We start from the raw sequence: 23,147 nt of genomic DNA, 5'->3' as shown, positions 1-23,147 counted from the left end.
TCTGTCAGTCAATTTTAACATTTATTTATTTAGACATTCTTAGACTGCCCTTTGATGTACATAAGGCATAGGCAAACTCGGCCCTCCAGATGTTTTGGGACTACAACTCCCATCATCCCTGACCACTGGTCCTGTTAGCTAGGGATGATGGGAGTTGTAGTCCCAAAACATCTGGAGAGTCGAGTTTGCCTGTGCCTGATGTACACCATGCTAATAACCAGTTGGTGACATTACAATAGAAAGCATTTTAAAAAGTGTACATATGAGAAGTAATTCAATTTTTTTCACTCTGTCCCAGAATGACTGCCATTTCGACCAGGTGACCCAGCGTGGCAAATAATGCTGCCTGTCCACTTCTTCTGGAAAACATAGTCCAAATGCTGCTTAAAAATTAAACCGCAAACAATTCCATTTTTCTCTCGCCCTGCACAGTTGACATCTATTTTAAAAACCTGCCGCAGTTTAAAATAGGTAACTGGTTTTGCATACATGGGAGGTGTTTATTGAATGTAAATTCGTACTACCCATTTTCCTTGATTAAATCAATATATTCCCACCCACTACACTGCTCTGCCTTCCACTTAAAAAAAAAAAGTTAACTACACTTGGAATTGGGTGAGAAAATTAAGTCTATATTTAATGCTGAAGGCCGGACAGCAGAAAAGGTTTCCCCAAAGCACAGTGCAGTTATTTGAATGAAATATAGATTACAGCAAATACACTGTTTTAAAGGGAATTTCTAAAACTTTCAGTTAAGAGATTTTAAAATATTATAAATTTTTTGGAAGGGTTGACATGCAGGAGTTTGTCTTCTGTATTATCCAGAGAAATATTCTGATGAATTGTGACCCCTGGCATTTTGGTTCAATCAGGGGCAAATCCTTTATCCTTATCCCAAGGTCTGACCCCATGCTTCAATGAAAGACAGTGTGATGTAGTGGTTAGCGCAAGCATAGGCAAAATCGGCCCGCCAGATGTTTTGGGACTACAACTCCCATCATCCCTAGCTAACAGGACCAGTGGTCAGGGATGATGGGAATATGGGAATTGTAGTCTCAAAACATCTGGAGGGCCGAGTTTGCCTATGCCTGGATTAGCACATCGTACCTAGAAGGTCTGTATTCAAGTCTTCACTGATCCATTGACTGGGCTTGGCCTCAGTCACCTTTCAAGCTAATCTGACACTGGAAAACTTTGTGCATGCAGCTCTGAGCTCCCTGAAGGAAGGAGCAGAATTCAAGAACGATAGTTAAATAAAACACTTCTTTTAGAGAAATCTGAAGTTAATGACTCTTAACTGAAGTATACAGAATGGACCATAGCTTCAGAATAAATAATAATAATGTTTTGTGTGCAGAAGATTAAATCCATAAAAATCTCAGGGTAGACCATGTATTGGGCAAAGTGTAAAGCAGTTATGCATGACGTGAACACTTCTTTTTTAAATAAAAAATCCATTGTTGTTATTGTTATTTATTAGTTGTCTCAATGATCTCAAGGCGATATGCAATGCAAACAGCAAAAAAGTTAAAGACACACAGGTAGAATCTACACACATATTACAAAACGCTTTGAGAATGTTTTTTTAAAAGTTTTGAAACATATATTAAATTTTCCCTAGCTCACAATCGCCATCCAGTGTCACATTTGCACATTGCACTAAACAACACACTTAAAACATTTTATTTGCAGCCACATGGCTGAGTCCACAGAAATACACAGCAGATACATTTAAAACAAAAGCCTATTCATGACAAAAACCCATTTATCCAGCTCAGGAAGAACAAAGAGATTTTCAGTTGTTTCTGGAAAGTGCAGATAGAAAGGGCACGTGCTGTATCTCAGCAGCAATACTATGTTACAGAACAGGGCCACCACGTTCAAAGCCCCGCTCTGACTAACTGCAGCCTCTGAGGACTTTGGGACTTGCAGGTAGGTATCAGATTCGCTATGTGCAATGTTGTGCATTTTACATGTTAGAAATACATATAAATATTCATTGCAGGGGCAGGCTAGCCAAATCATAGCTATCAGGTCATTCAGAGATATAAGTAAAGAAGTTGGAGTTCTTGACTGAAGGTCACATACAAATAGTAGTAAGGCAAGAACTCAGGCTGCTGTAATAATGTATCCCTGTTGATGGTTCAAATGATACAATAGTTTCAAATAGTCTCTTCTGTGGTTGGATTTATTTATAGAAGTTTATATGTCAGATGACATGTATATACTAGAACTTATTCCAGCTGATGAAGAAGCAAACTTCTATAAATAAATCCAACCACAGAAGAGACTATTTGAAACTATTGTATCATTTGATCCATCAACAGATACATTATTACAACAGCCTGAGTTCTTGCCTTACTACCATTCAGAGATAAAAGCAATTAACCCCTCAGTTTGCAATGAGCAGAAACTGACTAATTAAGGGATAATTCATCCAAATTTGCTCTGTGTTTGGGGGTGGGGCAGGGGAAGAGAGAGCATGAGAGCAATCATTGTGGGTTTCGGGACAAATCTTGCGACAGGCTGATATACCACAACTGAAGATGCAGCAAACTTGAAAGCTGCACCTGTTGAATTCCTGCCTGCTGTGCAGCCAGGTGTTCTGAATTGGAGCGGGGAGGCCTCACTCTCATAGTCTTCTGCATGGCACACGCAAAACTTACTTACAAGAACAGCGACTGCATCATAACTAGTTTCCTTCTGGCTTTACCCCTGACCCGCTGCAAGATTTTGCACGGGCTCAGTTTCTGAGCTGCTAGATCTTTCCAAACTCCACCCAGGAGAACTATCATATTTATCTGATTTCTTCCTGGGCCTGCCAACCCTAAGATCCATAAGCCAGTGGCGGCAGGGTGTGGGGGTATAAATAAAACAGTACATATGTGGATGAATGCTCACCTTTACTTGACCACACCTAGAGTCTCCAGCTTGACTGCTAACTAAAGCCATTGCCTGGCTTGTTCCAGGAATTCCCAGGCAGCCTGTTCTGCTGCCAAGGGAAGACAACAGCCTGTAATATTTATTTATGCATGTTTTATCATGACTAATACCCCCCTTTATATAGAAACTGTAGTCAAGGCAGCTCCTTTTTTATTCTTAACCCTTTTGACAAAACAATTAAAATAGCAGTAGTTAAAAGCACATAACTAAAGAGGCAGCATTTAGCTAAAAGTGTGTTGTGTGTATAAAATAAATTGAGGAAGGGCTATAGCTCTGTAGTAGAGTCTAGGTCTTAAATTGAGAAGGACCATAGGTGAGTTCCCAAAATCTCAATTCAAAGGGGCCCTACTTTGCAGGTAATGGGACAGACGTCTGCCTGAGACAAGAACATGCTACCTATTATGTTACCTTGATAAGGAACAAAACAGAAAAATGCATTTTCTTCTAACTATAAAGTCTAGACATTTTGCTTATTAAACTGTAAATCATCTCAGTCCTGTTTGCAGGACTCCTGTGTATTGTGAAGCTGTAAAGGGATCTTGCACACACACAGAGTCATTAAAATAGGAAATGCTTGCCAATACACTGTGCTATTGGGAAACTGATTAATCACTGCTGCCTACGGTTTTGAAGCATAAGTAACCTCTGACTCAAAACCAGCTAAACATGGATGGAACTCACTCAGCTTTGTGCAGGAAGATGAATGAGGGAGAATCAACAGGATTCAGGAGGTGGGAATCTTCCAGTATTGGGGTGAAGATGCAGCACAAAATGAGTCACTCTGTTGCTAGGTACAAATGCCGGAAGCTTTCCATAAATACTTGGAAAGTCAGGATCAATGTGTTCAAGAGCTTGCTCAGTAATACTGTGACAACAAGCTGACTTGTAAAGCAGATTTCTGATTGAATACACTGAACCCCTCGTGGTGTGCGATTCAGCACTTGTCCTATAGTTGTGATCCAAAGACAAAACGAATGATGGGGCCGAGAGGCAGCCATGGTTACTGTCCATGTTTAAAGTGGAAGGGGCAGGAGTATTATTGTCAACAAAACGAGCATGCAGCTGGTAGGTATCAAGTCTACCTTGTCACCCACAAGACTCAGTATAAGGCAGCTTCCCCAATCTGTGGGGAGAACACATCTGCATAGCCCTGTTTACTTGCCTATGGTTTCTTCCTCAGAGGTTGCTAGAGATTTGGGGTAACTGGCCAGGCAGCTGTGTCCAGATAAACATTGCCACTTTTGTTTTGATTGCTCCTGCTTCTGCAAACTTTAATGGCAGCTGGACACACAGAAACTAAATACGCCAGGTTTTGTCCAGAACATCTCTTAAAGCCTCATTTGCTTAGTTTCTGTTGATCTAGCTGTAAGTATAGCAGGTCTCAGCTCTGCAAAGGAACGTGCTGGCAATATGTACCCTGTTTCTCCGAAAATAAGACGTAGCCATAAAATAAGCCATAGCAGGATTTTTAGCATTCAAGGAATATAAGCCATACCCCGAAAATAAGCCATAGTGATAGGCAGTTTAACTTTGTAGGTTAAACTGTACCATACTTAATTAAAAAATAAGACATCTCCTGAAAATAAGCCATAGTGTGTGTGTTTTTTAAGGAAAAATTAATATAAGACAGTGTCTTATTTTCGGAGAAACATGGTACACAGGACTACAGGTTGCTTGACCACAGTGAGACAGAGGGGGTACACCAGTTCTTAGGTGGGAGCGAGGAATGTCAACTGAAAATATGCTGAATTATAGACAACCTTTTCTCTCTTTCTTTTAAAAAAAGAGGGAATGAAAATGCTTTTTTATTACAAATAACTTGCAAAAGTACAGCATATAGGCATTCATTTTGAATTGTACAACTAAAAGTGTTTTTAAAGAAAAGGTTTTGAAGTCAGTCAATTTCACCATGCAACGTTCTTTATTTAAAACATAAAACTTCCGACAGCATTTTATTTTTAAAAGGAGGTTTTGCTTGACCAAGAAAAGAAGCTAGGAAACGTGGTATTCTAGAGTCTTCTTCCCCCTCAGTCAGTGTACACAAGTAGAAGGTGCTTTTTAAATGCAGTGAATTATAAATATAGATCTGTATAAAGGAAATTGGTTGGAGTTTAAAGATTAAGAACTGCTGGCAAGGTACCTCTGCAAAGGATGGAGATCTGACAACTTCATGTAAGGTCTTGCGATGATGTCCGCTATCTTCTGCTGGTAAAGCCTTTCCGCTTCCAGGGACAAAGCATATTGACGGCGTTCTTCTTCCTTCTCAAGATCACGGGCTTGTTTTTTGTAATCCATCTGAGCATTGAGTTCTCCCTGATACACCTTTGCTTGCTGTATGCGCCTGCAGATAACATAACAAAGAGGGGTGAGTGTAAACAGAAGCAGCAGCTGCTTAACACTTTTAACACACTCCCTTCCAGGGCATGGTCTGAAGGCACACAGCCTTTCTGCAGGCCATTCTCCCATACCCTGTTCTGTGCAGGCCAGGAAGGAGGCTCACTCCACATTCTCTTTTCCAGCAAACCCTTGAATAAAAGTACATCTTTGAATAAATGTGCACCTTTGAATAAATAATGCATCCTTTAATGGATGCATTATTGTCCTCCATGTGACACACCTTGCTTTTCTATCCTTTTCATTGCCTTTGCACTCCCTCTCTTCCCCCTCCACCTATTGTTATTGTACTCTAATATATAAAGGACCCTTGGACAGTTAAGTCCAGTCAAAGGTGACTATAGGGTTGCAGCGCTCATCTTGCTTTCAGGCCGAGGGAGCCAATGTTTGTCCACAGACAGCTTTCTGGGTCATGTGGCCAGCATGACTAAACCGCTTCTGGTGCAATGGGACACCGTGATGGAAGCCAGAGCACACAGAAACGCCGTTTACCTTTCCACCGCAGCGGTACCGATTTATCTACTTGCACTGGCGTGCTTTCAAACTGCTGGGTTGGCAGGAGCTGGGACAGAGCAATGGGAGCTCACTCCATCGCAGGGATTCAAAACACCGACCTTCTGATCGGCAAGCCCAAGAGGCTCAGTGGTTTAGATCATGGTGCCACCCACGTCCCTATTCTAATATACAGGATTAAATCAAGCTAAGTCATACTCAGAGTAGACCCACTGAAAAAATCAGTGGGCGTGACTAACCTAAGTCCACTGATTTAAATGGGTCTACTCTGATTAAGGGACCCAGGTGGCGCTGTGGTTAAACCACTGAGCCTAGGGCTTGCTGATCAGAAGGTTGGCGGTTCGAATCCCTGTGACGGGGTGAGCTCCCGTTGCTTGGTCCCAGCTCCTGCCAACCTAGCAGTTCGAAAGCACGTCAAAATGCAAGTAGATAAATAGGATCCGCTACAGCGGGAAGGTAAACGGTGTTTCCATGTGCTGCTCTGGTTTGCCAGAAGCGGCTTTGTCATGCTGGCCACACGACCTGGAAGCTATACGCCGGCTCCCTCGGCCAATAATGTGAGATGAGCACGCAACCCCAGAGTCGGTCACGACTGGACCTAATGGTCAGGGGTCCCTTTACCTTTACTCTGATTATGGTGTCCCATTGTGCCAGAAGCGGTTTAGTCATGCTGGCCACATGACCCGGAAAGCTGTCTGTGGACAAATGCTGGCTCCCTCGGCCTGAAAGCGAGATGAGTGTCGCAACTCCATATGACTTAGCTGTATTCAACACACAGTATTGTGGTGTGGAGTTTGGGGGGAAATGCTGAATAAAAATATAATTTTTGAGATGCATAGGGTTGCGCTATGAATGACTATTTGCTATCCCAATGAGAAAATTGGTTAGGATTCTAAGCACAAGCTGAAAATCATCCTTTATCCTCTGACTTTATTATTAAAATCTGTCCCACTTTGGAATGTGGAAGGAGCGTTCTCCACATGTTCTTTTCTTATTGATGTCCCTGCAGGAAAAAGGGCTTAATTCCCAGTTTTAGCGAGACTCTCTAAGAACACTTGAACTCAGGACTTTTTGCACCAAATTGCAGCACTCTCCCTGCTTTTAACCACTGCTACTTAGGAGGTTCAAGGCCTCAATGTCTCTGGAAAAGATATATGGAAATGTGTACAATTTGCCTTGCCTGTATAGGTTACAGAACTGAGACTTTCCCTGCAAATATATTCCGGCGTATAAGACGACTGGGCGTATAAGATGATCCCCAACTTTTCCAGTTAAAATATAGAGTTTGGGATATACTCGCCGTATGAGAAATACGACCCGGTGTATAAGACGACCCCCGACTTTTGAGAAGATTTTCCTGGGTTAAAAAGTACCGGTAGTCTTATACGCAGGAATATATACAGTGGCATAGTTTGCTGGGTTTTTACCACACAGGTATAATCAGCCCTTCTGATAGGATCAAGACAAGTGCAATTACCTTGCATATTTCTCCTCTTCTAGACGGTTGAATTCTAGAATGGCTTCGTTTAACAATTCCCTGTCCCTATTCAGTGCCTCTTGTTCTTGGGCATTTCTCTGCACTAGGAGGCAAAAAATGGAAAAAGCGATTGGCCGATGCGGTTGGTTTTTTTGTTAATGAATTAACTATTACAATGTGTTCAGTCTTTTGGTCGCCTAACACAGGGCAGTATCTGCACAATAAAGCCGGAAAATAGTTAAAAACAACCATCAACATCAAAACAATCAAATCGATACATAAAACAACAGCTTTCACAAGGTTGGGCGGGAGGGGGTGGTTATCAGTAACCCAGAGCATCACTAGCTGTTTGTTATCTGTTCATGCCAGGCAGGCCTTACTTAGGAGACCATTCCACAGGCAGAGGGCCACAGCCGAAAAGGCCCTGTTCCTTATTCACACCCTTCAAGTCTCTCTCAGAGGAGGCACTTGAAGACACTTGTAATGGGCAGCTATATTCTTGTCTGGAGTAGGAATTAATCAGGTATTGTGGCCCTGGAATGTATAAGCCCTGTGGGATTTGACATCTTTCCGCAGGGCCTACAAGACGGAGCTGTTCCACCAGGCCTTTGGTCGGGGTTCAGTCTGATTCTTTTCTTTCTGTATAAGAACAAGCATTAAAGAGGCCTCCTAGCCCACCCACAGGTCCTTTATAAGACCAGTGGTAACATTTGGCCCTGGAGAATATTAACCACTCTCAATTTTACACATGGACTGCCATCTGTCCCGATTTTAATTTGCTCTAAACTAATTTTAAAATGTATTTTAATTAATTGACTGCCTGTTTATATTCTTTGTATACTGTGTTAGTTTTATGATGTCAGCCGCCCTGAGCCTGGCTCCAGCCGGGGAGGGCGGGGTACAAATACAGTGGTACCTCTACTTACGAATTTAATGCGATCCGAACGCACATTTGTAAGTCGAATCCCATAGGAATGCATTGAGAGAAAAAAATCGTAAGTCGAAGCAACCCTATCTAAAAATTAGTAAGTAGAAAAAATCCTATCTAAACCGCATCCAAGATGGCGGACGGAACTCTGTTCGTAAGTAGAAACATTCGTAAGTAGAGTTATTTGTAAGTAGAGGTACCAACCACTGTAAATAAAATAATAATAATAATATAGGTTCAAACCGGCACCTTAAATTGGGTCTGGAAGAGTATAGGCAGCCAGTTTAAACTTTCTTAAATACAAGTGAAATCAATAATGATAGATTAGGCTAAAGATGTGGGGCACAATATTATGATGGTGGATTGGGAGAGTTGTGGAAGAAGGGAATTAAGTTTATAGCATTAAATGCATTGAGAGAAAATATGATGAAAATGATGTAAAGAAGGTATTTAACGCCTGTTAAGTTAGCTAAAATTTATCATACACATGATAACAAGTGCTGGAAATGTAAAGAGGTGGAAGGAACCTTTTACCATATGTGGTGGACATGCCCTAAAGTAAAAATCTTCTGGGAAAAGATTTATAATGAATTAAAAAGAAGTGTTGAAAAACACATTTATTAAGAAACCAGAAGCCTTTTTACTTGGTATGGTTGGGGAAGAAATTCCCAAAAAGGATGTTACTTTCTTTTTGTATGCCACAACAGCAGCGAGAATATTAATAGCAAAATATTGGAAGAAGCAAGAATTACCAACTACTGTATAGAAGAATGGCAAATGAAGATGATGGACTTTATGGAACTTGCTGAACTGACTGGGAGACTCCCGAACCAGAAGGAAGAGATGGTGGAAGAAGATTGGAAGAAGTTTAAAGTTTCTTTAGAAATTTTTTTGTAGTTTTAAATATTAGGATCTCTTTGGAAGAAAAATTGAGGCTGTAGGATTAGAAGTTGATGTTAGTATAAGAGGTAGGAGGTAAGATGAAGAGGTAAGTGTTAAGATGTTAGGAAGTTATAGTAATGTTTAGGTTTTAGAAAATGTTTAAGATTATGATCTATGAAACTGCTAATGATGAATAGAAATGAAAATCAGATGGGGGGACTTGGGGAAGCCCACATAACAGTGGTTAATGAAATAGATGGAAAGACAGGATGTATTGGGGTTTTTTTCATTTGTTGTTGTGTTAGTATCTTTTGTTGTATTGTTTTACTGTTGTTTTTGTTATTGTTGATATAAAACAAATAAAAATATTTGGGGGGGAATAAAAAATACATATTGAACAGCAAAAAAAACTTACTTAAATGGATGAGTGGGTGGGTGGAGGGGGTTATTGGTTTGTAGGGGGCAGGTCTTGTTTTTATTCTGTATTTTGTGCTTTTATAGTGTATTTTTTATGTTGTGAACTGCCCTGAGATCTTCGGATTTAGGGCAGAATACAAATTCAACAAATAAATGAAATAAAAATAAATAAATGGCAAAAGCCTTTCCTGATTACCGGTAGTTCCATCCCTGTTCCTGCTGCTATATTATATCATGGATTTTATTACATGTGTTTACTACCCTGGTAACCTCCCAGGAGGGCTATTGCAATGTATTGTATGTGGGGCTGCCCTTGAAAACAGTCAAAAAGCTACAGCTATTGCAGAATAGCAAAGTGGGATGATGCAACACTGATCCTTAAAGCACTGGACTGGCTGGCTGTGAACTACTGAGCACAAATCAAGGTGCTGGCATTCTGGGCATGCATATTACCTTCATGAGGATATGGGTATGAGCTGGGCTGATTCAGGGTTGGGAGGGGGAAATCCTTAATAAAATATGGGGTGGGGGCAGGCAATCCTATTTATGGGCTCGACTGTGCGCATTTACGATGGCAATGTACAAGTGCAGAACACGGTAGGCATGCAATTCAACGCCTTGAGAACCTCGGCTTTTGTTTTTGTTATAAAAGCCAAGCGTCCAGGCCCTTTAGAGTGTAAAATATAGGCTTCAAAGCACACAAACAATGAACATCTGGCGTCATCTTTGGCCAGGGCACAGGAAAAACAGGCCAGGCTTTTGCTTTGGTCAAGGATGGGGTTTCAGTTCTTTGCACAGCTCCTTGTCCCTGCTCCCATGATTCACAGAAGCAGAATTCATGATGTGCAGATGCTGTTAATTTGCATTATTTATGCAGTCTGCAGAATTCAGGTGCACAATTCTGACCTCGCTTCCTAAAGCTCACCCTGCACAGAGCCCTGCTTAGTGTTCATGCACTACTGGCGCAGCTCTCCTTTTCCAGACCATGCAAGATAGAAGGTAAATCAGGCCCACAGATAACGTGTCCCCGACAGCCCCTTACGTTTCTCCTCCAGCTGAAGTCTCCTCGTATCCATTACTTCTGTGAGCAAGCGGCCCCTGGCCTCCTTCATGGCCCTCTCCCTCGCGGCTCTCTTTGCCCAAAACCGGGCTGTCTCTTCCGCCCGCAGCTTGTCCAGCTCTTTTTCCTGGCGCTGCTCATCCTCCCTCTGCTGAGCCAGGTAGGCCTTAAACATCTGCTGCTCTTTCAAGAGCTCTTTCTGCAAAAGAAAGACGAGGAGCAAGTTGCAGAAAACAATAAATAAAAAGGGAGTCATGGTGATTTTGCAGTTTTATACACCGTTGAGAATATGGCCATTGAGAACAAGCTTCGAAACCTAAGTTCTCATCATCTCCTTAGCCTTCCTTAGCGAGTTGGACCATTGGTCCTTTTACCTCAGTATTGTCTACACTGACTGGCAGCAGCTCTCCAGAGTTTCAGACAGGCAGTTTCTCCTAGCCCTACCTGGAGATTGAAATAAATCTTTTGCCTGCTCGCTTAATACCAGATCTCAGTGTGACCTAATGAAACTGACTGGCAGTAAATTCAGGATAGAAAGTAGCAGGGGGTAAAGAAAAAAAACTTTGTGGGCTGACATTAGCAATGAAAACATTTCATCACTCCTGACTTTAACGTATGACTTTATATGCAGCACTTCTACATTGTAAGGGATAATGCACAGAAATGGCCCACGGTTTGCTAATTCTGGAGAAGTCCTTCCCTCGCTCGACATTCGGTGTTATCTGAGAACTTTGCCTATTTTAGGTGATCTGTCACTACGGCTTTTCTTTTTAGGCAAGCTATGAACCGCCAAGCGTAGAATAGAATAGAATAGAATCGTAGAGTTGGAAGAGACCACAAGGGCCATCCAGTCCAACCCCCTGCCAAGCAGGAAACACCATCAAAGCATTCTTGACAAATGCCTGTCAAGCCTCTGCTTAAAGACCTCCAAAGAAGGAGACTCCACCACATTCCTTGGTAGCAAATTCCACTGCCGAACAGCTCTTACTGTCAGGAAGTTCTTCCTAATGTTTAGGTGGAATCTTCTTTCTTGTAATGGTAATGTGATGGAGTCCAGCTGGGTTTCTTTTATTCTCCTTACTACTAATAGGGTGCTGCTGGTTCAGATTTCACTATTGGTTGGACTGTATAATGCAAATGATTTGGTTTTAAATATTGTTCTCACCTTCGAGAACTCGTGCAGGTTGAAAATCAAGATGATAACTCAGCACTGGGAACCTATGGGCTAGATTCAAACTTTGCCAACCATTGGGGGTCGAGGGGGCACATTCCAATGGTGAGCAGAAAGAAAAAGTAAATAAATATGCACACTTTGTTTTCCATGCAATTGCTATTTGCGCGTACCTGTTCCTTTTTGCTCCATTCCCCAAGACTTATTCCTGTGTAACGTGCAGTTAAGTTCTCTTTACTCTGATTTTTGACCAGTGAGAATCGGATGTATATTCTCAGGACCCACCTTATCTTTGTAACTGTAGGTTGCTATAAACTGTTTTTAATATTGCATAATGTTGTATTTTACTGTTAATGTTGTGTTTTAATTGCTCTAACTCGCCCTGGGACCTGAAGCGTGAAGGGTGGGTAATAAATTGTAATGACTGTGGTGGTAATAAATGCTTTTATCTTTTTTAAACAGAAATGCATTCACTGGTTTTCTGAAGATGATGCATTTGAAATAAATCGTTTCAAACAGATTATAGCCTCTTATTTGGTCACCACCTCTTGTTCGTTGGTGGTGCAAATTAAGAACCACATTTTCAGCTCCTACCTCTGTTCTGCACCCATTGTCACAAGTGCACACACACACCAGACATGCAGGTACAAAACTCTCTCTCTAACAAACACATGCAGGCACACACACACCAGCATTTCCAGCCCCCTCTACTCTAGGAAGGGGGTGGAGGTGGCTAGTAAGATCCCCCTGCCAACAGACCAGGCAGAGGGATTTCTTTTCCCAGTCTTTGCACCAAGCACCATTGCATCAAGATCTAAGATAAGAGTAAACGGCAGCCTTTCTCCCATCCTAGAGTAGGAATGCTGCCTTTTAATCTATAAGCACCAGCAGACGACTTCTCGCTGTGGTGCTTAGTGCTAAAGCTGGAGACGTAGGATCTCTCTGCCTGCTCTTTTAAGGACTAACCTCTGATCGCCACACAATGACATTGGATGACAGGCAGGGAGGCAGGGGTCACTGAGAGGTTGGGCAGGTTGGACTGGGTGGGCCAGATTAGGCCCATGAGCTGCAGGTTCCTCTCCACTGTGCTAAATCCTCAAACGAGGCTTGATCCTTTTTTTTTCATGAGCCCAGGGCTTCCTTGGAAGTCTACTGTGGGCTCCCAAGTGAAAAGGTCGGCAATGGCAAAAAAGCCAGAAACATGGAATCTGCTGCCTTTAGCTCAAAACCTGAATTAAATACCAGCCTTACTTTCCTCCTCTTTTGGTTCTCTGTCTCCCCCTCGGATTCTTTCATGATGTGATCCAGGATCTTCATATCTAAAGCCAGCTCCTCTTGCTGCTCTTCGTGGAGACGCCTCTTCTTCTCCTCCATGGAATCCAGCAGCATGTCTCTGCACTCCCTTAGCTTCCGCTTCCGCTCGATCTCGGCCCGCTCGTTCTCCAGTTTCATCAGCTGACGTTCTTCTTCCTACAAGTAGCGGCAAGAGAGACGGTTAACTCGCACCTCCCGCTTTAATGATACCCAACAAAACGGGGGGAGGGGCCTAGACTGGGAGAATTGCAACGCTACAAAGATGTAGCGATGGCTGCCGTCTTGGACCCAGCAGATTCATCTTACGCTCTTAAACCAGCTACGTTACCATCAGCTTTGCCTCTTCTTCCTTCAGCCGTCTCGCCTCCTCCCGCTGAGCGGCCGCCACAGTTTGCTGAGCGTTAAGGAGGTTTTTCTGGCCCTCAGTCCACCTTGCTCTCTTCCGCTCTTCCTCCGCTGCCCGCTTCTCCTTGGCCAGCCTGTCCTCTTCCCAAAGAGCTGCGAAGGTCGCCTCCTCCCTTGCTTCTTGTTTCTTGAGTTCCTCCTTCAGGGCCAGCTGGGCCAGCCGGTGCTCACATATCTCCATCAGATGCTTCTTGCTCCACAGTGTCCGTGCATCCTCACAAGTTGCTCTGAGCCACGGGTAAGGAGAGAAAAGGAGGAGCGGAAACATGTTTCTGAAGAGGCATATGGACACAGTACTGTGCCATCAGGAACACAGAAAGCTGCCTTATACAGAGTCAGGCCACAGGATCACCCAGTTCAGTACTGTTTACACTATCAGGCAACGGCTCCACAGGGTTTCAAAGCAAAATTTCTGACCAGTCCTGACTGGAGATGCTGGGGATTGAACCTGGCACCTTCTGCATGCAAAGCAAGAGGCTCTACTTCTGAGTTACAGCCCTTCTTCAATAATGCTGATTCACATTACAGCTAAAAAATGCATGTCCAGGCACAAAACAAAGCTAAAAACGCTAGTATCTGAAGAAGTGTGCATGCACACGAAAGCTCATACCAATGACAAACTTAGTTGGTCTCTAAGGTGCTACTGGAAGGAATTTTTTTTAATTTTTTGTTTCGACTACATCAGACCAACATGGCTACCTACCTGTAACTAGTTCTATTGGTTCATAGCTGTGCGGTAGATGGACGGCTACATAGCCCAAAGGCTTTGCTATTGATATTTAGGGATGCAATATGAACTGACCTGATCCACAACAACCAGCCTAATGTAATTATCCTCTGGATTTGACACTTCTCCAAATTCTGCAAATACAGTTCTCGGTCCAAAGAAATACTGCCAAAATGCATTTTAAAGTATGCAGCCAAAGATTGCTCACTGGAAGGACAGATCGTGAAGCTGAGGCTCCAGTACTTTGGCCACCTCATGAGAAGAGAAGAATCCTTGGAAAAGACCCTGATGTTGGGAAAGATTGAGGGCACAAGGAGAAGGGGAAGACAGAGGACGAGATGGTTGGACAGTGTTCTCGAAGCTACCAACATGAGTTTGACCAAACTGTGGGAGGCAGTGGAAGACAGGAGTGCCTGGCGTGCTATGGTCCATGGGGTCACGAAGAGTCGGACACGACTAAATGACTAAACAACAACAACAACAGCTTTATGACACATAATTGAATACTTATTTTATGATCAAATGTGTTTTCGAATATAAAAAATAACAGCAGTGGGACCCCTCTTAAAATGTGGGCCTCGGCAGTTGCCCAATCATGCTTACCCCTGATGCTGCCCAGGCCCCTCCATTTTCTAGGTAATAATGTCCAAGAGGTTTGTCTGTTAAGCAACTTCAGCTCTTGACCTGTCAGATTCTGCCAACTTAGCAGAGAGGCACACTCAGGGAGGGGTGCCACCGGAAGCATTTTGCCTAAGGGCCTCCAAACCCTGTCACTTTTACCGGACAAGAAGAACTCCCCCACTGACTTTTCTGCACCCAGAAACTCCATGGGTTCTTCTCCATACCGTTGCAAACTAATCATCATATCACATAACGCAGCTGGAGCAGATCTTTGTCAGCACTGTGACAAATCTTCCTGCAACTGCTTTCTGGGGAAGCTGGGGCAGGGGAGTGCTATTAAGCGCCTGCTGCCCATCCAAGTGTAATTTGAAGGTGCAGTCGTTTCGCTGCCTCTGCAAATAACAATTCACTGCTGATCGGCTGGATACGCTAAAACAAAAAGGCATAATAAAGCAACATGACATGCTTATTGGCATCAAGAATGGATATATTGTACAAAAAGGAATGCCTCCTGCAAACGAAGGGCACAATCTATCAGAAGTTCTCTCTTTCAAAGGAGCAATCGCAGCACAGGAGCACTATTGAGAAAGTGCCGTGTCCACACCCGCAGCGCCCCCCCCCCACCCCCCTGTTGGCAACTGGGGGAGCAGCTGGTATATAGGCGGGTTTGGGGGACAGGAGAGCAAAAGGGACCTGAGACTTTGGCATGCATAGTTAGTGCATGCAACCACTTGACGGTTGTTGCGCGTTTGCCACATATGGAGATCCAGAGTCGGTGACTCCTGATTTAGAGAGAGAAATGAGATCTATGGATAGTGGATCACTGGTTTAAACGATCAAAGAGAACATCTGGAAGAGATCAGGGAGGAGCAGGGCAATGGGATGGCAGTGATAAAAGCTTCTGCTGCAGGAAAAGTGATCTATCCAGATTCTAGATCAAAATGCCCTTAAGAGAAAGGAGAGCACTACTTGCTTATCCAGAGCCGCAGCTTCTAAACCACATGAATGTAACAGACATGAGTTAAATCAAAGTGTTAGCCAAGGCAGTAATTCATAATACAAAATAGCTCCATAACTGTTTGATCCGACCAAAATAAGTCATCCAAAGCAGCTTTTACAGCCACCCATACACATCTGCTCTCACAGATGGTTGTTCAACTATTTCACTTTGCTGTCCTAAGCTTCTCTACTGTCAAGAGCTGTGAAATTTTAATGTTGCTTATGGAAGTCAGATGCCAAATTGGTGCCCCTTACCAGCATTTATCCATTTTTATGGGAGCAAGGCAGAATCACGTGTGACTACACTCTCTCCTTTGCAAGAAGTGACAAACGTTATGATAGAATAGAGAGAGTGATATGCCTATATGGCCACTTTAGAGCCATCCAAAATATATTTAATATACATATGTAAATAAATAATAAATGCCTCCAAAGCTCAAATGGTGAGGCAATAAACTACAATTTCCATACAAGTCTCAGCAGGGGGGGGGAGAGAGGGGGAAAACTGTTGTAAAAAGAAGAGAAGATACAAAAGCATTTCCATGTGATATATTTAAGAGACCCGTAAAACAATATTTCTCTCTTGCCCCCCAAACAAACCATGTTCAGAGCAGCAAAAAGTATGACTGGCAGCCTCTCATCATTAGGGATGCACAAAGCTGTCAGTTTTGATTTCTCTCAGTTTCTCATTTTTCCAGTCTTAAGTTCAGTTTACGCCATTACATCAGTTTGCAAGCTTTTTTAAAAGAAAAAGTTGTCATGAAAATCTGGCCACACCTTTGTCTGTATTTCTCATAATAGTGATATCCCCTAATATAATGCATTTTTGTACATTTTCTTCACTAATATACACATTTTTGTTCACACTTCCCCCTAGCACATGGTTTTGTACACATTTTTGGGTTGGAGAACTGCCCAGCAAAATTTGTTGAAGCATGAATTTCAAAGGATAGCCTGCATCAAGAAGTGCAGGTTTGGTATTCAAAATGGTTCATTGGTTTAGGACCAAACAGCGGACTCAGCGCTATTCTGAACACAAAAGCAGGGCTCCAGGCTTTAACTAGTTTTGCTGGAAGATTAATCCAATGGTCTTCAACTGTTGGGTTATGATTTCTCATTCCGCCACACTTAACACTCTAAATCAGGGTTTGCCACCATGGTGTTCATACAGTGGTCCTCCTGAGGTCCTCCCTGGAGCCCCAAAGCAACGGAGCAACCCTACCCATTGCTCCTTGTGGCCATGACATCGTAAGAGTAGTTACCTTTTTCTCATTTGAAAAGTGCATGGATCTGAAGGAGGAAGATGAAAGGGGGATGCTCTTCCTTGATTTATCTTATGCATTAAATTTATACCTCAGCCTTTATCCAGGCATCACAGGGCTGTTTACTTCCCTGTTCAGTTCCATGTGCTTTTCAAGGCTCAAATTAATTTTACTGGCTCTAGCTTTTACCAGATCCCTTAAAAAGGCAGTGTATGTGTATGTACTGGTATGAATGCACACACACTCTTGTGGCCTCGGTCCAGTATACCTGAAGGAGCATCTCCACCTCCATCATTCTGCCCGGACACGGAGGTCCAGCACTGAGGGCCTTCTGGCGGTTCCCTTGTTGCGAGAAGCCAAGTTGCAGGGAACTAGGCAGAGGGCCTTCTCGGTGGTGGCGCCTACCCTGTGGAACGCCCTCCCAACAGATGTCAAAAGGGAAAACAACTACCAGACTTTTAGAAGACATCTGAAGGCAGCCCTGTTCAGGGAGGCTTTTAATGTTTAATAGATTATTGTGTTTTATTCTTCTGTTGGAAGCCGCCCAGAGTGGCTGGGGAGACCCGGACAGATGGGCGGGGTATAAATAATAAATTATTATTATTATTATTATTATTATTATTATTATTATTATTATTATTATTTTCAACAGGGGTGGTGTCATCTGGGGAAGAGGGGGATGAAAGTGACCAGAGGCCATAGTGCCCCCACAGTGCTCACTGAATAGTCCAAATGGGCCCAGAGGTCTAAACGATGTTGACAAACCCCACATAAATTCATGGACTGAGAAGTTGCCTGCCTATTCCTCCTGCCTGGGCTGCCCCGTTTATGACCAACTTACCTGAACTGTTGATCCCGTTTTTCCGCCACAAGCTTCCGCCGAGCTTCTTCCCTCTTATCTCTCAGCGTTTTTGCTTTTGTTCTCATGTTCACTCGCCTGTCCTCCATACTTTCTCCCAGCGATTCTATTGCAGCTAGGTAACACTTTTCCTCGGCTTCCAGGAGATCCCGAAGCCTGGGAAGGGTGTATTAAAAATCAAATCGCTGTCAACGGCGTTAAAACTTAACTGCGGCTTTTTACAGAACGTGGAAGAAAGAACGCGCTGAATCAGAGGGAAATAGTGTCCCCATCTCTGGAATTCTATTTAATATCTATATGAGGGCATTTGCAGCAGTCATTAGGCGTTTGGGGGCAAGTTGCCATGCTCCTGAACCTGGAGAAGCCTTGCCACAGTAATTCAAGCACTGGTTACTTCAAGACTGGGTTACTGCAACGTGCTCTGTGTGGGGCTTCGCTTGCATTTGATCCAGAAGCTGAAGTTAGTGCACAATGCTGCAGCTCCATTGCTGACAGTAGTGACGCCTTGTAAGTGTATAAATTTAATGAGATAAATAAATAGTACTAAAGGCCTGATCTGTCTAGCCTACCATGCGGAAGAGAATTCCTTATCGTGTATTCTGCAGACCAGGGTTTAGAATCATAGAATCATAGACTCATAGAGTTGGAAGAGACCACAAGGGCCATCCAGTCCAACCCCCTGCCAAGCAGGAAACACCAGCAAAGCATTCCTGACAGATGGCTGTCAAGCCTCCGCTTAAAGACCTCCAAAGAAGGAGACTCCACCACACTCCTTGGCAGCAAATTCCACTGCCGAACAGCTCTTACTGTCAGGAAGTTCTTCCTAATGTTTAGGTGGAATCTTCTTTCTTGTAGCTTGAATCCATTGCTCCGTGTCTGCTTCTCGGTTTGGTCCCTCCATTTTAAAAAATAGAAGCAAAGTTGTGATGCCAAACCAAGTAAGGCTTGCTTGATTAGCTAAATTCCAGGGATGGCCCAAATCTGAATTTAGCGTCTGGAGTGGTGAAGACAGGCAGGATCTAGTCTTTAAATATCCATCAGGGAGCACAAAGTTCATTTTGCTCATTTCCATTAAATCCACCCTCAATACCCACCCCTTCAGTGAAAACACTGGTGTAACCACTTATTTCACGGCAGAGCTTACAGAAACACACATTAGTCTTTCCCACTTTGACCTCACAACAACTCTGTGAAGTAGGTGATGCTGAGAGAAAGCAACTGATCCAAGATCAGACAAGCACCCTTTCATGGCTGAGTCCCTCCGATCTCAGTTCATGAACCACCCTACACATTTGAAGCACACAGTTTCCCCCAAAGAATCCTGGGAAGTGTAGTTTGTTAGGGGTGCTGGGAATTATAGTTCTGTGAGAAGTAAACTACCATTCTGGGGATTCTTTCGGGGAAGTTATGTGTTTTATGCTTTAAATGTATGGCCCATTCTCCATAGAAACAAAGCATAAGTACACATAGGAACACAGGTATCCAACTTATACCAGGCCAGACTATACCAGGGGCAGCAGCTCTCGTGTTCCTGACCCTTTCAGATGCTGGGGGGTTGAACCTGAGACCTTCTGCATGCAGAGCAAGTGGCCTACCAATGAACAAAGGTCTTTCACTATTGTGAGACTGTACACTTCTTGTGAGCAGGAGACCTGTTTTACTTGCTGTGGATTTCTGTAAGGCGCATCAACTTAAACAGTAATAAAAATAAACCTTTTATGTTTATTTTGGGTTTTCCCCCCATCCTGAAGGACCAGTTTGGTAGCATTAAAGCAGCAGTGGGAACCCTTTTTTCAGCCTGAGGGCAGAATTCCCACATGGGCAGCCTTCCAGGGCCCACATGCAGAAGAACCAAGAGGCAAAAGTGAGCAGGAAATGAATGCAAATTTTACCTTTGTATGCCCTCCTCTAATTAAAGGCAGAAACCCAAGATTGAACCACCAGCTCACTCGATTGACTTGCTTACCTTTCTTTCCTCTCCTCCTGTCCTGCCAGGTAGCCCTGCATTTCAACATCAACCCTCTTCTGCACAATCCGGTGGAACTGTTTCCGCTCATTCCGATCCTCCCTTTCGATGATCTGGCGGCCGAGGAGATGGGACTTTGCGTACATCGCGGCCGCATGGCGCAGTTTCTCTTGCTCCCTCCAGAGGAGGATTTGCTTCATGGCGTCATTCGGTTTGGGAAATTTGGCCCTCTGTAAGAGCAAGTATGTCTTTAGTAACAGGAATCGGATTTAGATTTTACATCAAGGGGATGAAGGGAAGTGGAGCACATTTCCTCTGTACGAAGTGGACGCTGCTTTAAATAAATTACATATAAAAACATTATTTCATCCAATGATCTCGGGGTTGCCAGAAACTTCAGCCACCAAATGCCTGGGTAAATAGGCCTTCAAAGAGGCCTTCAAAGTCCTCCTGAAACTTAATAAAGATGGGGAAGGATGCACCTCATACAAATAAAATGACAGCACTGATTATGAGCACTATGTCTATCCCTGGGCTGACTCCAAGGAAGAAGTGTACAAGGGACTGCAGCCCACATCTCCAAATGTGAAAACGTGACCTGACCTGCCGATGTCAGAAAGGAGAAGCTGCTGCAATCCTATTATCATTATTTTTTAAAAAATTAAAAAACCACCTAAAAGCAGCAAACTCTCAAGGCCACTTTAACCACAAGATAAATATACACAGACAATGAAAAGCCAAATAAACTTATGTATTTGTTTATCTTGGGTTCCATGATCACTACAGATGGTGGCAGCAGTCACGAAATTAAAAGACACCTGCTTCTTGGGAGAAAAGCAATGACAAACCTAGACAGCATCTTAAAAAGCAGAGACATCACCTTGCCGACAATGGTCCGTATAGTCAAAGCTATGGTTTTCCCAGTAGTGATGTATGGAAGTGAGAGCTGGACCATAAAGAAGGCTGATCGCCAAAGAATTGATGCTTTTGAATTATGGTGCTGGAGGATCGGCCACTGCTGCCTCAAAAGCCGCGCCACCAGATGACATCACAAAATTCCACAGCAAACCAACTGAAAACAGGCCTTTTGCAGCAACAAGGCCCAACATTGGCAAGTGGAGGTAGGGGCCTGCCTGGGAGGGCTGAATAGGGGGCAGGGATAGGTAATGGGTCAGAACAGGGTGGGGGGAGACACAGGGATGAAACCTGCCCTCTCCACAGTATCTCGCCTCGGCTTTGCAGACTAGGCTGAGTGGATTTAGGGGCCTGCCTGGGTGGGGGATGGGGGCCCCCGAATAGGCCGCAGCATAGAATCAACTGAATATGGGCTTTTTACAGGGCCATGCCTTTGGGTAGAATAAAGGTTATTTCACATAACACACATGGGTAGGGGAGTCAGGGTTGGGACAGGGCAAAATTTTACAGAACACGCGCATTGGGGAAATGATTGTATGCAAAATGAACGGGTCACAGGAATAACCCGGGGGAGGGGTTGGACGGAGGAGAGGAGGGAAAATCACAGGGGTAAGTGGGGGGTTAGGGGGAGGAGAGGGTGAAATCACAAGGATAAGCTGGGGGGGGTGAGGGGAGGAGTGGGAGAATCACAGGGATATGTCATGGATCGGCACAGGGTAGGGGAAATCACACAAATAACACACAGCAACGTGTGGCAGGGCCAGCTAGTATGTATATATATACATATATACTGTATGTGTGTGTGTGTGTATGTATGTACAGTATATGGTTATATATATGGTAAACTGCTTTGATGAAGGGTGTTCACCCCCACCCCACCCACCCCACTCCCCACCCACCCCTTTACAATAAAACAGTGTGTAAATCTCATGAAACAAATGATAAATGGAATGAATAAATTAAAACCACAACAAAAACAAACAATACATAAACTAATATCTATTAACCTAATGCAAGCCACATCTGGCACAGGTGGCTTACACCCGACAGCGAAGCGTTGCGCTAACGGGCCTCACTGAGGACTAGTTACTTGTGCCCTTAGACAAACAGTGTTTATTGGGGAGGGGGTGATATAACCCTCCCTATATAAGAAAACCAGTCCCCTCCGCGCTCCCCAATTCCCCCCTCAAAGCTCAAAGGTCTTACTATGGCGTAGGAAAACGGCTTGGGTCCCTGCACCACCCTCGACACTTTGCTATAGGGATTCGCCATCCTGTCGCCCTCCATGCCTGGGGCGAAGCAATGCTGCGGCTGCCGTTGCCGTGGAAACCGGACGCGGGAATGTGCGGCGTCTACGTCATCTCGCCGGCGCCGCTCCGGCCGAAGTTTCGGCGCGCAGGTTCCGGCTGCGTGGCTGCTGCTACTGCGCATGCGCGTTAAGCGAAGCCGGGCTCCTTAGAATGAATGGATGGCGGATGAATGGAAGGGAAGCGAAGGAAGCGGCTTGGTCCATGGAGCGCGGCAACTCGCAGGGCCGGGCTGTTTTGCAGCCTAGGCAAGGCTAACTCATTTGCACACACAGCAAAAACAATTGCGAACTTTTGTTTGTTTGTTTGTTTGTATATAATAGCGCTGCTTAAGGAACGTGAAGTTTAACTTTATAGTCTCCAAAAAATGTTTCCTCTTAAAATTGCTGCTCCAAAAGCAAAGCAGGCCACTTTTCCCGGGGAGGGGAACCTGTCCCCTAATACAAAGTTAACCAGATACCAAACCGATCTCTCAACTAAGAGATTTAAATATCTGAACAAGAATAACAATCAATCCACAGACGGGGATTGCGAAAGAGTCCCTTTGTTCGACAGTGCAATCTAGTTACTTCTGAGCCTTAGTTCTGAGGGGGTCTTACTCCCATGTGAGTATATATAAGACTTCAGTCTCAAATGCACACTTCGTATTTTTATTTCTTTTGATGGCACCCTCAAAAAGATACAGCCGTCTGGTTTATTAATATTACTGGGTGGTGCATGACTGCCATCTAGTGGCTAATTGGATAATTAATGTTCTGTACCCCAATTGGAAATTAAGAAGGGCTCTTTCCCTTTTCTTTCCATCACCGTGCAAAAAACATGCAAAGCCTTTTAGCTGTTCTGGTGTTATATTTTGAACCATACCTTGTTATAGGAATTCTAAGGTCTCATATATAAAAATCATATGTTCATAACTTTACAAGACAAACGCATTGTTGCTGTTTAGTAGTTTAGTCGTGTCCGACTCTTCGTGACCCCATGGACCAT

The 23,147-nt window shown here is 43.7% G+C and overlaps 1 protein-coding gene across 1 annotated transcript; it reads right to left on the bottom strand.

The window, feature by feature from the left end:
* Window positions 1-1,457: 1,457 nt before the first annotated feature.
* Window positions 1,458-22,279, bottom strand: CFAP53 (cilia and flagella associated protein 53). The gene is made up of 8 exons (XM_035100700.3): window positions 22,060-22,279; window positions 19,939-20,168; window positions 17,955-18,128; window positions 13,428-13,731; window positions 13,037-13,255; window positions 10,597-10,813; window positions 7,328-7,430; window positions 1,458-5,284 (listed from the first exon to the last, which is right to left on the bottom strand). The coding sequence occupies exons 1-8, from the start codon at window positions 22,138-22,140 to the stop codon at window positions 5,062-5,064; spliced, it is 1,551 nt and encodes a 516-aa protein (XP_034956591.3). The 5' UTR covers window positions 22,141-22,279; the 3' UTR covers window positions 1,458-5,061.
* Window positions 22,280-23,147: the final 868 nt, after the last annotated feature.

This window comes from Zootoca vivipara, chromosome 10 (assembly GCF_965207765.1).
Source record: "Zootoca vivipara chromosome 10, rZooViv2.hap1.1, whole genome shotgun sequence".
Classification (NCBI taxonomy): domain Eukaryota; kingdom Metazoa; phylum Chordata; class Lepidosauria; order Squamata; family Lacertidae; genus Zootoca; species Zootoca vivipara.
Note: the sequence above shows the minus strand (reverse complement) of the source record. Positions and strands in the feature narration are given on the sequence as shown.

Bases quoted from the DNA above. Each gene is read 5' to 3' on its own strand.
- CFAP53 (XM_035100700.3), bottom strand. From the start codon at position 22,140: ATGGAGGGCGACAGGATGGCGAATCCCTATAGCAAAGTGTCGAGGGTG. The intron at 10,814-13,036 runs GTAAGGCTGGTA...TTTCTTTTGCAG, and splicing joins AGAACCAAAAGAGGAGGAAA to AAAGAGCTCTTGAAAGAGCA. The intron at 5,285-7,327 runs GTAATTGCACTT...TGTTATCTGCAG, and splicing joins GAAGAGGAGAAATATGCAAG to GCGCATACAGCAAGCAAAGG.